The sequence below is a fragment of the Hemiscyllium ocellatum genome, chromosome 10 (assembly GCF_020745735.1).
Source record: "Hemiscyllium ocellatum isolate sHemOce1 chromosome 10, sHemOce1.pat.X.cur, whole genome shotgun sequence".
NCBI classification, from domain to species: Eukaryota; Metazoa; Chordata; class Chondrichthyes; order Orectolobiformes; family Hemiscylliidae; genus Hemiscyllium; species Hemiscyllium ocellatum.
The window spans coordinates 4,899,494-4,915,280 of record NC_083410.1 but is presented as its reverse complement, the minus strand read 5'-3'; the positions used below and the strand labels follow the sequence as shown (position 1 = coordinate 4,915,280).

The window sequence follows — 15,787 nt, the reverse complement described above, 5'->3', positions numbered from 1 at the left end:
GGACGCATAGTCCGCCTCCTCTTGACTAAAAGGTTGTTTTTTATTCACATACAAATCTAAATACTGACATACCCAATCCTCGTCCAAACCATACTTTGGCCTCCACATAGTTTCCATTCTTGTTGACTCAGCTCTTGGCTGAAACAATTACACACTGGTGTGAGTTCATTTACTTTGTATAAGTAATTATAATTGCAGAAGTAACACTACTTTACCTATATCCCACACCAGGCAACATCCTGATAAACCTTTTTCTGTACCCTCTTCAAAGCATCCACATTCTTCTTGGTAGTGCAGTGACCATAACTGAATGCAATTTTCCAAGTGCGGTCCAACTAAAGTTCTATAAATCTGCAGCATAACTTGTCTATCCTTACACTCAATGCCTTAAACTTATCTGCCCAGGCTACCTCATGACCCCTTTTTGTCCTTCTGATTTCTCTCTTTAGTATATCTCCTACTCATGCTATAGTCTGAGAGGGAGGAAAGTGGACCAGAGGATGGAAGGAGGGGTGAAAGAGGGAGGAGTGATGGAGGGTTTTAGTTATAAGGAGATGCTGGACAGGCTGGGATTTGTTTCACAGGAGTGTAGGAGGATGAGGTTGTAGAGGTTTATAAAATCATGAGGGCATAGATAAGGTGAATAGCCAAGAGTTTAATTTCCCCTATGGTGGGGAATTTCAAAACTGGCATTTTTTTAACACAGAGGGTGGTTTGCATGTGGAATAAACTTCCAGAAGGAGTGATGGATGTGGATACAGTTACAATGTTGAAAAGACATTTGGATAAATACATGAATAGGAAAGGTTTGAGGGATATGGGCCTGGAGGAGGCAGATGGGGCGAGTTTACTTTGGGAACATGGGACTGATTGGACTTAAGCACCTGTTTCGGTGCTGCATGACTGTGTGATGGCAGGAGGGGGGTTGTGAAGATTGTGATCGGAGCTCAGGGAGAAGGGGGTAAGAGTGACCCTGCCACTGACAGAGTCAGTCCCTGGGGGAGGGTACGAAAGGGCATCACCACCCTGTCAGCCTCCCACAGTGCCCCGGAACTAATCCACGGGATCGATCGCCCCCGGGAGCGGCAGTCCGGGCGGAACCGGAAGATATAGGGGACTGATTTCGCACGGACTGTTTCCGGTTGGCGGTTTCTATGGCGGCGGCAGCGCAAGCGGGTGAGTGTTTCCGCGGGGATCAACACCCCCCCCACACAACACCCCCCCACAACAACCCCACCCCCCCTCCCCCCACAACAACCCCACCCCCCTCAACACCCCCCCACAACACCCCCCTACAACACCCACCCCCCCACAACCCCCCCCTCAACACCCCCCCACAACACCCCCCCACAACACCCCCCTACAACACCCACCCCCCCCACAACCCCCCCCACAACACCCCCCCCACAACACCCCCCCACAACACCCCCCCCACACAACACCCCCCCACAACAACCCCACCCCCCCTCCCCCACAACAACCCCACCCCCTCAACACCCCCCCACAACAACCCCACCCCCCTCAACACCCCCCCCACAACAACCCCACCCCCCCCACAACACCCCCCCACAACAACCCCCCCCACAACACCCCCCACGCATACCCCTCACAACACCCCCCTCCACAACAACCCCACGCCCCCACTCACACATACCCCACGCCTGTTCCCTCCGCACCCCACACACACACACACACACACACACACACACCACCCATCCCCCCCCCCCACGCATACCTCCCACAGATCCAAACGCACAACCCACTTCTGCATCCCCCCCCTCACGCCCCCGCCCCCGCCCCCGCCCCCGCAACACGCATACACACATAAAGAGGAACGCTCCACCTGTCCAAAGAGCTTCAAAAACTTGGAGTCATTGGAAATGTCTGGGACTGAGATCAACAGATTTCACTTGGTATGGATCTCCAGGGACGTGTGACAAAGATGTAAAGGTGTAACTGTGTCCTGGAGCAGGCAAGCAAGGGCTTCCTCCTGCTCCAGGATCACCATGAGTTTATCAATCGTGTTTATCGTCTTATATGTTATCTTCATTCATCAGGGTGATGTTCAACCTTCTCAGAGTTGTGAAAATGCAGGCGCCTATTGGACATGCTCGGCCTTTACTCCAGCTCACATTAGCTCTGATAAAACCTGATGCTGTAGCTCACCCCTTAATCCTGCAGGTAGGGAGAACTTCTGTTAACCTCACTCAACCTGTGGGCATCTGTGACTGCATGAGTCTTAATGATCATTAGAGACTGCAACATCATGTTATACATCTGTGAATTTGCCTATAATTCAGTTTAAGGAAGTAGGAAAGGATTACACCCTATGTGACATTTTTAGTTTGGGAAACCTGGTTGTCATGGCAAGTTGGACTGATGGGTCTGTTTCAGCGTATGATTCTGATGCTATGACTTTGGGACATTCTGATAAGATTCAACTCCCATTGCTTAAATGGGCAAGTCTCTTAAAATGTCTATAAAGCAGTAACTTTTAGCTATTTGCATTAAAGTTACTGATGACCAGAATTTGCCAGTTCTCACAATTCATAAAAGTGCACTGAATGCCAGAACAAAGATTAGATAACCACAAAGACAGAAGTTGCTGGAAAGGCTCAGCAGGTCTGGCAGATGTTGTGAAGAGAAATCAAAATTAACGTTTCGGCTTCAGAGACCCTTCCTCAGAACTCAGTGGTCAGCACTGCTGCCTCGCAGTGCCAAGAGACTCGGGTTCAGTTCCTGCCTCAGGCGACTCTCTGTGTGGAGTTTGCACATTCTCACCGTGTCTGCGTGGGTTTTCGCTGGGTGCTTCAGTTTCCCTCCACAGTCCAAAAATGTGCAGGTTCGGTGAATTGGCCATGCTAAATTGCCCGTAGTGTTCGGTGGAGGGATAAAGGTAGGAGAATGGGTTTGGGTGGGTTATGCTTTGGCGGGTCAGTGTGGGCCGAAGGGCCTGTTTCCACACTATAAGTAATCTAATCTAAGTATTTCATTACGATCAACTTACTTCATGGGCACTCGGATCCTTTAAACCTCTTGTGGTGTTGCTGACGCTAACCATTACCTGCAGCAGCTAATATGTCTGGAAAGAGGCGATCCTTGAGTCTGGGAGCCAAGATTGAGCTTCTAAGCAGGTTTGACGAAATATTTGAGATTAGTCACTGACAAAATATGAAATTGATGGGAAACCTCAGCAGGTTTGGCAGCATTAGAGAAAGCCAAATTAACTTTGCAGGTTCAGTGACCCTCCTTCAGAACTGACCATAGCTAGGGAATGATTGGTGTATAGGGGAACTTTAATTTATCCAAATGTGATGGGTGGGCACTACTTCGTTCAGGTAATCGATTATTCAGTTAATCAATTAAATGCCTTTCCTTTGGGGCTCAGAGTTTTTAAAGTCTGCTCCCTGTTCAGGAGACTGCAGCAGTGCACAGTGCATGAAACCCCGCCCCCAAACGCGTCCAACACCGCCTCCCCGATCCCAACACCACCCCTCCAACCTCATCCAACACTGTCCCCCACACCAAAAACCCTCCTCTTCCATCCCCTCACTGTAAACAAAAACGCGATCACTGTTGGAAACATGTCTTTGATGTAATGTTTCCATTGGGACCTTGAGATCTCCTCCGGGTAATCCTATTTTTCGGATAATTAGTGTTCGGATCATTGAGGTTCCTCTGTAAATGCTAGAGAAAGGGTGGGGAGAAGGGAAAAGAGTAAATGATCGGTGAAGATAGAGCCCAGAAACAGAGAGAAAAACAGCTGGGCAGACAAACGAATGGGGTAACATCAGTCTGGAGAATGAGTAGCTGCTGATGGGGACAATTAGTTGCTGACGATGGGTAGTGTATGGTAGCAACCCATGTAGTAACAGGCCTGGTGAGTGGCGGATGGGATAAAGATACAGGATGGTGCTCAGGCCCTAATCTAAGTGAACTTGATATTGAGTCCAGAAGGCTGCAGGGTCACAAACAGAAAAGGAGACACTGTTCTTCCAGCTTGCACTGAGTTTTGTTGGAGCACTGAAGCAAGTCTGAGACAGAGATGTTGGCCAGGGAAAATGGTGGTACAGTATCTTGAATTGGCAAGCAACTGGAAGCTCAGGGTCATTTTTATGGTTAGAGCATAGGTGTTCTGTAAAGTGGTTGCCCACTCTGCGTTTTGTCTCCCTCATGTAGAGGAGACCCCATCAGTGTCAGCCACTAATGATCCGCAGCTATTCATTCTCCCAGGCTGATCTTCTCCTACTCCTTTGATAGCCCACATGTTTTTTTTCCTCTGGGGCTGGTTTGCTGACTGGGAATGGAAGTCCTAGCTTAACACATTATTCTGACGTACGAAGGAGGAGATGCTTAACTCCAGCTCAATGCCAGAAAAACCAAGGAACTCATTATTGACTTTCAGCAGGATGTTACTCATGTCCTTCTACACATTAACAGCACAAAGGTGGAACAAGTGGAGAGTGTCAAGCTCCTGGGAGTGGTCATCCACAACAAGCTTTCATGGACTGTTCATGTGGATGCACTGGTTACAAAGGCCCAACAATGTCTCTTCATCCTCAGGCAGCTGAGGAAATTTGGCATGACGGCGAATACCCTTGCCAACTTTTATAGGTGTACCATCAAGAGCTTTCTGTCTGGATGTACCATTCAAGATCGGAGACGGTTACAGAGAGTGGTGAGCTCGGCCTAGACAATCACAAAGGCCAACCTCCCATCTATAGAATCCATCTACCAGGCCCGCTGTCAAGGAAAGGCCGCCAGCATTCTCAAAGACCCATCCCACCCTGGCAATGTTTTTCTACAACCTCTACCATCAGGGAGAAGGTACAGAAGCCTGAACACATGCACCAGCCGGTTTCGCAGCAGTTTCTACCCTGCTGTTTTTAGAATACTGAATGGACTCACAAACTCTTAACATTTGCCTGTACCTGAATTTTTGTTTTTGCTGCTGTTTACCTGTTATTTACTATCTATGCTATTTAACTACTTGATCTGCCTGTACTGCTCACCAGGCAAAGCTTTTCACTGTGCCTCGGTACATGTGACAATAAATTCAATTCAATTCAAATTCAATTCAATTCAAATTCAACTCCAGCAGGAGATACATCCAGGTCTACCTGGCAGGGGGATACCTTCAATATTGGAAGACCCCAGACCCCAGGATGTCTGTAACTGCGAAAAGACTAGTGTTCTGTACACATGCTTTGGGGGTGACATGTTAGCCTCACAATAAGAGGATCCCCTGGTGTGTAAGAGAGTCAGGAAATTACTTTCGGTTATGGCCAACTGCTATATGGATGAAATATGACTTGCTGCTGATTTGAAAGGAACAGAATCCTCTGCTGCAGGGCAGTCCATCATCTACCTGTCATACATTGGGTGAGTAAGTTTGCTGTGAATGGATACATCAGTGGGATGGCAGGCTTCTGGGCTGGCAAACTGTCATCTTCCTGGATAGGTCTTTAGGACACCCATGCATCACTTTGTATTCGCTTTGTATTCCTCCGCTCTCTGAGCCAGCTCTTGGAGCAGGAGATTGTCTACTGTCTGAAGCAGCGTTATGTCAAGGCAAAGAGAGAGAAGGCCCTGGATGTGGCGGCTAGTATTGCAGAGTTGACAATAGGGCAGCGTGTAACGGGAATCTCTCTTTTGAATGTTGTCCAACTGTTGAAAGACTCTTGGGATTCTGTCATTCAACAAATCAGTACATTGCTTCAGGAAAGTAGACTTTCTAATGACTCAGAGTGAAGTAGCTGAGGCAGTGCAGGAAGTGACTCCAAATGAAAGTAAGTCAGAGGAAGAATTCTCTTCAGCTGTGTTGTTTTGGGGGCTGTAATTCTGCATGTGATGTTCAGGTGGGTGATATCAGAGAGGTAATGGATGCAATGCAAGTCCAGGGTGAAAGATCTGGATAGTGAGGATGGTTTGGTTATGCTGGTAGATGTATGCACTGGTACCAAACTCAGGAGCAGCACCTGATTATAAAACTAGATTGGGTGACCCTTTGAAAGGTTGATCTACTCTGGCTGCATCTTGCCCGAGGAAGACTGTTCAAACTCATTCAAGGAAAGAATTCTTTGCAAATCTGTAGAACTGATGTGCAATATTAGAAGTTTTAATGCATGTGAATGTTTTGTCATATTTTGAAATAACTGTTCTGTGCTTGAAGTTTTATAAATGAATGACTGACAGTGCAGGATGAGGCTCTTTGATGAAGCTCTACTGGCTCTTTGAAATGACATAGGAAAAGGTATCAAAGTGTGGTTTGGAATTGTCTTCCACAGATGACAATGGATGCTAGGTCAGTTTACAATTTAAAATCTGAAATGACTAAATATTTAAGCAAAAATATTAAAGGATATGGATCAAAGGCAAGTTGTGGAGATCGGCCACAGATCAGCCATGATCTAATTGAGTGGCGGAACAGGCTTGAGGGGCTGAAAGGCATAATCATTCCTCTGTGTTAGATGAAGGGACCAAATGTATGGTTTCTAAATTTGCAGATGATGCAAAGGTGTGTAGGAATGCGAATTGTCATGAGAATATAGAGATAGGTTAAGTGAGTGCTAAAATTTGGGGTATGGAATATCAAGTGGAAATGGATGAAATTGTCTGATATGGGGAGAATAGAAAAGTAGTACGTTATTTATATGGAGAGAGATTGCAAAGCTTAGTGGTATAGAGAGTCTGGGTGTCCTGGTACAAGTATGCTGCTATTGCAACTGGGGCAAGCTCTGTTTATAGCAAAAGGAAAGATGTGGGGGACAGTGAATGCAGCTGTACAAGGACTGGGTAAGACCACATTTGGAGAATTGTTGATAGTTTTGGCCTTGAGAAAGGATATTAGAAGAAGGTCAGAGAAGCCTCACTTGACTGATGGCTGTACTAAAGGCTTATCTTCTGCAGGATAATCAGACCCACTGGTTTAAGACTGATATCCAGATGGTGAATTAGGCTGCAAAAGGCATTCACACATTTACAAGGTCTTCTTGTAAATCTGAAGTTTGGCACAAACACCCATTTTCAGCTTTTCATTCCAGACCTTTTCCCTGTCCAGTAGCCACCTCCTCCTCTGGAGAAAAGCTTAGCTTCCCAGTCCAAGGAAGGATGATGGCCTTAATGGTATTATTGCTGGACTGTTAATCCAGAGACCCAGGTCTAGGGACCTGGTTCGAATCCTGCTGTGGCAGGTGGTGGAATCTGAATTCAACAAAAATCTGACTCTAATGATATCCATGAATCCATTGTTGATTGTTGGAAAAGCCGACCTGGTTCACTAACATCCTTTAGGGAAGGAAACTGCCATCCTTACCTGGTCTGGCCTACATGTGACTCCGGACCCACAGCAATGTGGTTAACTCTTAACTTCCCTCTGGGTAATTAGGGATGGGCAACAAAAGTTGGCCCAGCCAGCGATGCCCCCCTTCACATGAATGAATAATGAAGTGAAATGAGCGATTCCTCTTCTCAGTTAATTCTGGAGAGCTTCTGGTTTATTCTAAAGGAGCTAGAATTGTCAGTGAGCCTGTTGGAATTCAGAAGAATGAGTTGTGATCATATTAAAACATATGTGGTTCTGGTGTATTTGGTGCTGACTTCCGCTCAACTCAGCATGGAACGTGGGGACACAGTTTAAAATGACAACATCTTCCTTTTCAGGTCGACTTTAGGAAGCGTTTTCTTCTCTTGCAGGGTCAATTGTCTTAGGAATCAATCCTGTTCCCTGCATAGCAGTGCAAAGTGATGAATTGAATATATAGGAGGCTGCGTGAGTTAGATTTCTGATTGACATGGGAGTTAAGGATTACGAGTGGGCAGACTAGCAAAATGAAGTTGATGCCACAATCAGATCAGTTATTGTTTTCTGAAATGGTGGGACATGCTCAGTGGGTACAACATTCTGCTTCTATTTCTTGATATTTCTGTATCAGCATGGACTTCCAGTCTTGAGGTAATTCCTTGAAGAGTGGTCTCACTGTGGCTAAGCTCTTAAGGAAGACTGTAATGTTTGAACTTTCAGCTTTATTTCTTTATTTTCTACTTAAAGCTAGGAAGGTCTGCAATGTGTAATGTAACCTTATTTTGTATATTTCTACACTATACTATAATTTCTACAATGTTTAACTTTTAACTTTGTTATTTCTTTATATCTTGTTCATAAAATTTTGTGGAAAAAGTGAGGACTGCAGATGCTGGAGATCAGAGCTGAAAATGTGTTGCTGGTTAAAGCGCAGCAGGTCAGGCAGCATTCAAGGAACAGGAAATTCGACGTTTCGGGCATAAGCCCTTCATCAGCCTCTCCTGATGAAGGGCTTATGCCCGAAACGTCGAATTTCCTGTTCCTTGGATGCTGCCTGACCTGCTGCGCTTTAACCAGCAACACGTTTTCAGCATAAGATTTTGTACCTAGGAACCTGTATTTAAGATGGTGCATTGTGTGGTGATATTATGCCCTTTTCACTGTACTCCTGTACATGTGACAATAACATCAAATCTTGTGTTGCTCCTTTTTTCTTGATTCCAGAAGAAACCGTTTCTCTCTCTCTGCTCCGTCAGTACCATTTAGTATCTTAAATGCAGTTAGTAATCTTCGGCCTTGCAAGTATAGCTTTTCTTCTGTGTATGAATAACAGAGTATATATATCACCAGGTTTTTCCCAAGCTGTGAAGCTTTTGGCTGCCTCCAAATAATTGTAGGAGTCTGTCATGTTGCATAAAAACTGGAACCTGTCATCAGCAGGATGACAAGAAACATACTGTGTGGTCAAGGTTTAGTTATAGCATTGTACAGGCTGGGTGTCTCAGGCTGTTGGGGAGGACAGGCTAGTTTGTGCATGCTGCCTGGCATGAGCTATGTATATGTGAATGCTGAATGTGGACTGGGTCACCTGACCTCAGACATCCCGTTGTTGACCTGTTCTCGTGCTCCTTGTTGAGGCATCTCCCGTGGGGAATAGTCAGGGCAGTGAAGCAGCCCCTCCCTCCTTTGTCAGAATGTGATCCTCACCTTCACCCTGTTTCCTCAAGGCAACCCTGAGTGGTTGGAATTATTGTACTAAGTCCTTTTTGCTGCTTGTTGATTTCAGGCTATCCATCAGAAGATATTGGACAACAACTTTATCATCCTGAAGCACAAGTATTTAAAATGGCGTCAGGAAGAAACTCAGGCATTTTATGCAGAGCATTCAGGTATGAGTCCCTGCTCCTGGAAATGTTGATGAGGACATTGAGTTCTTCCTTTTTGGTTTGTTTGTGCCGTGTAGGTGTTACTGGCTAATTGCCTCAGGAATTGTTGACATTCCCATGTATCTGCTGCCATTCATGTTCTCAGCTACAGAATGTGGGTTTGAAAATGCCGTCATAGAATCAAATGGTAGTATTCCATTTGGCTAATAGTGTCTGTACTAGCTCTGTCTAACAGCTGCACGCCTAGGCCTTTTCCCTTGCATGTATTTTCTCTTCAACGCATTCCCCAATTCTTTATGAAAGCCTTGAGTTAATTTACTACCAGACCGTAACTACTCACGGTGTGACCACTCTCCTCATGTTACTATTGCATCTTTTGTCCTTTTTAAATCTGTGTCCGCTGACACTCATCAATGGGAACAGCTTCTCCCTGTCTATTCTTGTTCAGATCCCTCACAATTTTGAAAAAAAACTCATCAAATCTTAAAAAAGTCTTCAGATTTTTTCTGATTTGTGTTGTTACAGGTCGATTTTTCTATCAGCGCGTGGTGGAGTTCATGACAAGGTGGGTTTTATAGGCACAGCAGAGTGTGCTTTTGATGCTGTTTCCTTTACCCATATGATGACCGAGTTGCTCTTCCTCTAACCTTGCTGTTTCACTTCCATTCTGTTTGACAGTGGTCCGATGAGAGCGTACGTCTTGGCTCGTGAGGATGCCATCCAGCATTGGCGTTATGTGATGGGCCCAACTAAGGTGTACCGAGCACGGTACACTGCTCCGGAATCAATCCGTGGCACCTATGGGCTGACAGACACCAGAAACACCACACATGGCTCAGGTAAGTATTCCTGGACACAGGCACTGTGTCGAGCAAAAGGATTGGTTCATTTTAACTTATACCTGCTCTTGGTATACTCCCTCTATTACTAGCAGTGAAGCTTATTAGTAGTGATGTTTATTATCTAATCGACAGGGGAGTGTGATGATCCAACAGTGTACATCTTGCTTCATTTAGGAACTCCAGGCTGCATTGTGTCGTGACTAGTCATGTGTTTAAAAAATGTTGTCAGTTGCAGCAACTTGAGCTGCAGGTTTCACAGGTTAAGAGCAGCTCATCACACTGGCAAATCTGTGAAGTTGAGAACCTCATGTCTAGCACCGTTCTGGATGTAGTCACTGTGGCCTAACAGTGTGCAGAGTGAATATGACAGTGGGTGACCACAAGAGACTCAAAAGTATCTGACAGTAGTACCATATTGGCACCAGTGGAGGACAGCAAAGGTACACAATTCTGCAGTCAGAGCTTGGAGAGCTAGACAGGAAGTTAATGAGTAATCTCAAAAGTAATAATCTCTGGATTGCTTCCTGCGTCTTATTTCGAGACATAAGCAGAAAAGAGACACAAAATTGTGACTGGAAATATGGTGCAGAAGGGGGAAGAGTTTTATATTCTTGGGATATCGGTATCCGTTTTAGTGGAGATGGTACTTGTACAAGCCAGATGTTTTGTGTCTAAACAGAGCTGGGAAAGGTTCCCTTGGAAGCTGATTTGAGGGAGATTATTAACTGAATAGAAAAAGTAGAGGTATGGGTGGGGTGTGGATGTGTGACCATGGGTTGGTGGGGTGTGAGAAAAGGGAGAGTGACACTGACCCCCCGTGGGTTGGGGGTGGTGGCGTGAGAAATGGGAGAGACACTGGGTGACACTGACCCCCTGTGGGGGTGGGGGGGGGAGGGGTGTGAGAAATGGGAGAGACACTGGGTGACACTGACGGCCTGTGGGTGGGGGTGTGAGAGCTGGGAGAGAGACTGGGTGACACTGACCCCCTGTGGGGGTGGGGGGTGGGTGGAGGGGTGTGAGAAATGGGAGAGTGACACTGGGTAAATTCCTTACTGAGAGAGCCAGCCCTGACCCCAACAGGCTGAGTGACCACCTCCTGTGCCGAGACCCATTCTGTGATTGAGTAATGTACAAATAGAGGCAGTTTTCGCTGTCTGTTGTCTCATTGTCTGCTTGCAGTATTGTCACTTATCTCCAGTTGCAGTCCCTTGCACGGTCCCTGCATTACTGTTTCAGTAATGGGGACAGTACTGACCAAGAATTTGGAGCAGGCACCTGGCCACACCAGGTATCGCTGCTCCATTCAGTCCCTCCCTGGCTTTGTGCCTGGGCTTATCCTATAATGTCCTGATATGAAAATGAGGAAGAAACCTTGGGGAACCACATCCACTCTCTTTCTCCATCGTTTCTATTGGTTTAATGAAATGATTTGGACTATACTTATTGAAGACATGGGGCAAATTCCGTCATCTCAGGCTAATGGTACTGTACCAAGGCTCAGGGCATTGTCTGTAATAACAGCCAGAAACGAACAATCTCAAGTTTGACCGTGCCATCTTTATTCAGGTGAAATAAGCCTGTTCTAATAAATTGTACATGTGAGAAAGTTAGCAGAGGTTTGGGTCTGATTGGATAGTACTTTGAAAGAAACAGCCCAACTATGATAGGCTGAATGGCCTCCATTGGGTGAATATGCATTTATTGAATAATCAGCTGCTCTAACTTTGTGCCCACTCTGTAGTCCCTCAGCCTCTCCACTGGAGAGCTGACTGTTGTGAATTGTCATTACCTCTTTGTTTTTACAACTTCAGACTCCCCAGAATCAGCAGCAAAGGAGATTTCCTTTTTCTTTCCTGAGTTTAAGCAGCAGCAGTGGATCAACAAGGAGGAGATGTCTTATCGCCAAGGACTATACTTTTACCATTCTGAGAAACAGCTACACCTGCTCAGGACACGCCAACAGCAACCAGTGCAGACTCAAGAGAGCTCACCACAGGCTGACTTCGAGGGCACTGACTGCACACTGGATTCAAGGGCACAGATCGAGAGGGTAGTGACCACAGGCCAATTGTGAGGGCATGGACTACAGCCCGGGCATGAGAGCATCTATTTCTGGGTCATGGATTTGACTGCAGGTGATTCAGGTCCATTTGATGCTCATTGTGGTCAAACAACCTGAGCGTTCACTGTCAGTGTTCCCCAGTCAGCAAGCCCCACTCACTGGGGCCCGAGGTCAGTCTGGTTACAGCCTGCTTGCGTCCCTCTGACTCTGTTGGAGAATTGATAGACTACATTCGGATAGGCGAAGCAGGGAACACTCCACAATGGAGTTCCAGCTTCTCACTGTCGATCGTAACTCCGTGCAATAACAACAGACGAACCAGCACTGATAGAATTGGTGTTCATGGGCAAACTGGAGTTTGGAACTTGAACGTTCCTGACTATTACCTTTATCTTTAAACTGGCTACTGTGACAATCTGACTCTCTCACTGTGATTGTTCTGGTTATTTTGAATAAAAGATTTGTATATTTGTATGAATTGGTAGCATGTGTTTCTGGTTATTAATGTTGACATCTGTCACCATATTTCTGACATTGTGTAAACATGGCTTCGGTTCTCCCACATATTCCTGAGATAAATGTGTCAATCAAATGCTGATAAGCAGTTGCTGATGCCATGGATAGTGAGCAGGGAGACAGGAAGCCAGAACACTTTTGAGGAATTTTTTTTTGTTCTTTCATAGGATGAATGTGTTGTTGGCCAGGCCAGTATTCGTTGGCCATTCCTAACTGCCCTTGAGCTGAGTGACTTATTCTGCCTTTTAGGGGGCAATTGAGAGTCAAGCACATTGCTGTGAGCCTGGAGTCCAAGCCAGGAAAGGATGCTGGGCTCCATTATAAGCAACATTGCAGCTGGAGCTGTTCGTGGGCAACCCCAGGAAGGTGATAGCGTACATGTTTTGAAACCAACATTTGTGCATCTGAGCATGATCCTGTTTAGTGAGTTCAATGCAATGTCCCGCTTGCTGTCCCTATACGAGTTACAGACTTTTCAAACTTGAATGTTGCAAAATGCAAGAGAGCCAGTTAAGTAATTTTGCTCTGTTGCAGCGTGAAGAATGGCAGTTTACACACCACACATTTCCACATGCAGAAATGAAATAAATAAAGGGTGCTGGTTATGGGGAAATGTCCTGTCTTGGATGTACCTGAACTTCTCTCCTGTTGGTAGAACAAATGTGTTTTCTAGCACTGTCCTGACCTCAGTGAGGAGGGTTTGAGTGGTGAGGGATTGAGACACAGTGAAAGGTCTCTGCCTTATCCTGCAGCCAAAGTACAGATGTGTCTGAACCATCTAAACTTCTGGTAATCATAATGGTAAAAAAAAACAGCCTTCCCTATAAGCTGTTTGAGGCTGTAGCTGTGCACTAGAAAAACAAGACCTGGCAAGCCCACTGCTAAGACCAGTCTAGAGTCACACCTGAGCCAGCACTTACAGTCTGTCGGTGCAGGGTGAATCTAGAGATAGACCTCTTATGTAATGTACTGACGCCTGATGGTCGTTTACAGACAACCAATGAACCCCAGGATCCTCTGTTCAGCACAATAAAGCCTTGGCCTCTGGAACCTCATGTGGACCTGACCACACAACTGCTCCAGCTCCTGGCAACTGTTGAAACCCTCTATTCATTGAAGCAGGCTCAGGGAAGGAGCCAAGGCACATCACATCCGGTCAAGGACTGGAGTTGACTGCTGTAGGACTGTCCTCGGAGGCCTCTAGAGCTCACTGTCTTGTCAGCAGTGACCAGGAACATCCAACGTGAGGTCCAGGAAACAGGTACAGGTGGAAGGAAATGCCTGCTGCATCATTCAGTGTGATCACAACTAATCATCCAACTCGGTCCCCTGTTCCTGCTTTCTGTCCATACCCTTTGATCTTTTTAGCTGTAAGAACTATATCTATCTATCTGAAAACATTCAATGTTTTGGCCTCAACCACTTTCTATGGCAGAGAATTCCACAGCCTCCTCATTCTCTAGGTGAAGACGTTTCGCCTCATCTCTGTCCTCAACAGCCCACCCTGTATCTTTAAAGTATGAGGATTCCTGCAGGAAATATCATGCGACGCAAGTGGCAAGTTACAGTTTCCTTTCATATTTTATAACTTTGTTTTTTTTGATAAGTTTAAAATATGTCCAAAATGTGGAGAAATGTATGGTTATCCACTTTGGTGGCAAGAGCAGGAAGGCAGGTTACTACCTAAATGGAATCAATTTAGGTGAAGGGGCAGTACAAAGAGGTCTGGGTGTTCTAGTACACCAGTCAATGAAGGTAAGCATGCAGGTACAGCAGGTAGTGAAGAAGGCTAATAGCATGCTGGCCTTCATAACGAGGGATTGAGTATAGAAGCAAAGAGGTTCTTCTGTAGCTGTACAGAGCACTGGTAAGACCACATCTGGAGTACTGTGTGCAGTTCTGGTCTCCAAATTTGAGGAAAGACATTCTGGCTATTGAGGGAGTGCAGCATAGGTTCACAAGGTCAATTCCTGGAATGGCGGGACTACCTTACGCTGAAAGACTGGAGTGACTGGGCTTGTATACCCTTGAGTTTAGAAGACTGAGAGAGGATCTGATTGAGACATATAAGATTATGAAAGGATTGCACACTCTGGAGGCAGGAAACATGTTGCCGCTGATGGGTGAGTGCCGAACCAGAGGACACAGCTTAAAAATACGGGGTAGACCATTTAGGACAGAGATGAGGAGAAACTTCTTCACCCAGAGAGTGGTGGCTGTGTGGAATGCTCTACCCCAGAGGGCAGTGGAGACCCAGTCTCTGGATTCACTTAAGAAAGAGTTGGATAGAGCTCTCAAGGATAGTGGAATCAAGGGTTATGGAGATAAGGCAGGAACAGGATACTGATTAAGGATGATCAGCCATGATCATATTGAATGGTGGTGCAGGCTTGAAGGGCAGAATGGCCTACTCCTGCACCTATTGTCTATTGTCTAAAAATCCCAATGAGTATTCAAGCACCTTCAAGAAATCCTGTGTACTTTTTGAAAATAAAGGGTTTTTTGAAGTCTTCATAACTGAAACACCATAGAAATCAGTGAGATTCCACTTAACATAAGAAAGAATTGGTGGAATTTCAATTTAAGCTTGATTCATTAACATCATGGGCCATTCAAATATTTTCTTTTTGTTCATTTATACATTGTGGGAATCACTGGCTTGGCCAGCATTATTACCCATCCCTAATTGCCCAGAGGACTGTTAAGCTTCACCCATGTTACTGAGAATCTGGAATCTCACACAGGCCAGAATTGATTTCCCTAAATCCCACGGTCATCATTCATTCTTTAATTCCAGATTTTTATTGAATTCTAATTCATCTTCTGAGTGGGATTTGAACCCAGTTCCCAGAACCTCACCTGGGTCTCTAGATTAACTCTTTAGCTATGATACCTCTAGGCCATTACCTTCATTATGAAGGAAAATTAGCAGAAATCAGGAGGCTGCCGTTCAGCTCATTGTATCTGTCCTGTTCCTCAAACAGCTTCCTCTGTCACAACCCTCTGCTTTCTCCCCATTTGAAGGGAATAAGGTTATGACGCAGCAAGCACTGACTCGATGGGTGAAAGGCAGTGAGACTGCTCCAGCCTATGCCAGTGACTGAGGTATATCCTGTGTTTGATGAATTAACTATTGCTATTCAGTGGCAGATTCATTGAAAAATATATACCAGATTGT

The 15,787-nt window shown here is 45.6% G+C and overlaps 1 protein-coding gene across 1 annotated transcript; it reads left to right on the top strand.

The window, feature by feature from the left end:
* Window positions 1-1,134: 1,134 nt before the first annotated feature.
* nme6 (NME/NM23 nucleoside diphosphate kinase 6) lies at window positions 1,135-12,567 on the top strand. Its single transcript, XM_060830771.1, has 6 exons — window positions 1,135-1,176; window positions 2,058-2,181; window positions 9,090-9,192; window positions 9,715-9,754; window positions 9,868-10,028; window positions 11,843-12,567. Exons 2-6 carry the CDS (start codon window positions 2,062-2,064, stop codon window positions 12,103-12,105), a joined length of 687 nt encoding a protein of 228 aa, XP_060686754.1. The 5' UTR covers window positions 1,135-1,176; window positions 2,058-2,061; the 3' UTR covers window positions 12,106-12,567.
* The last annotated feature ends 3,220 nt before the right edge of the window (window positions 12,568-15,787 follow it).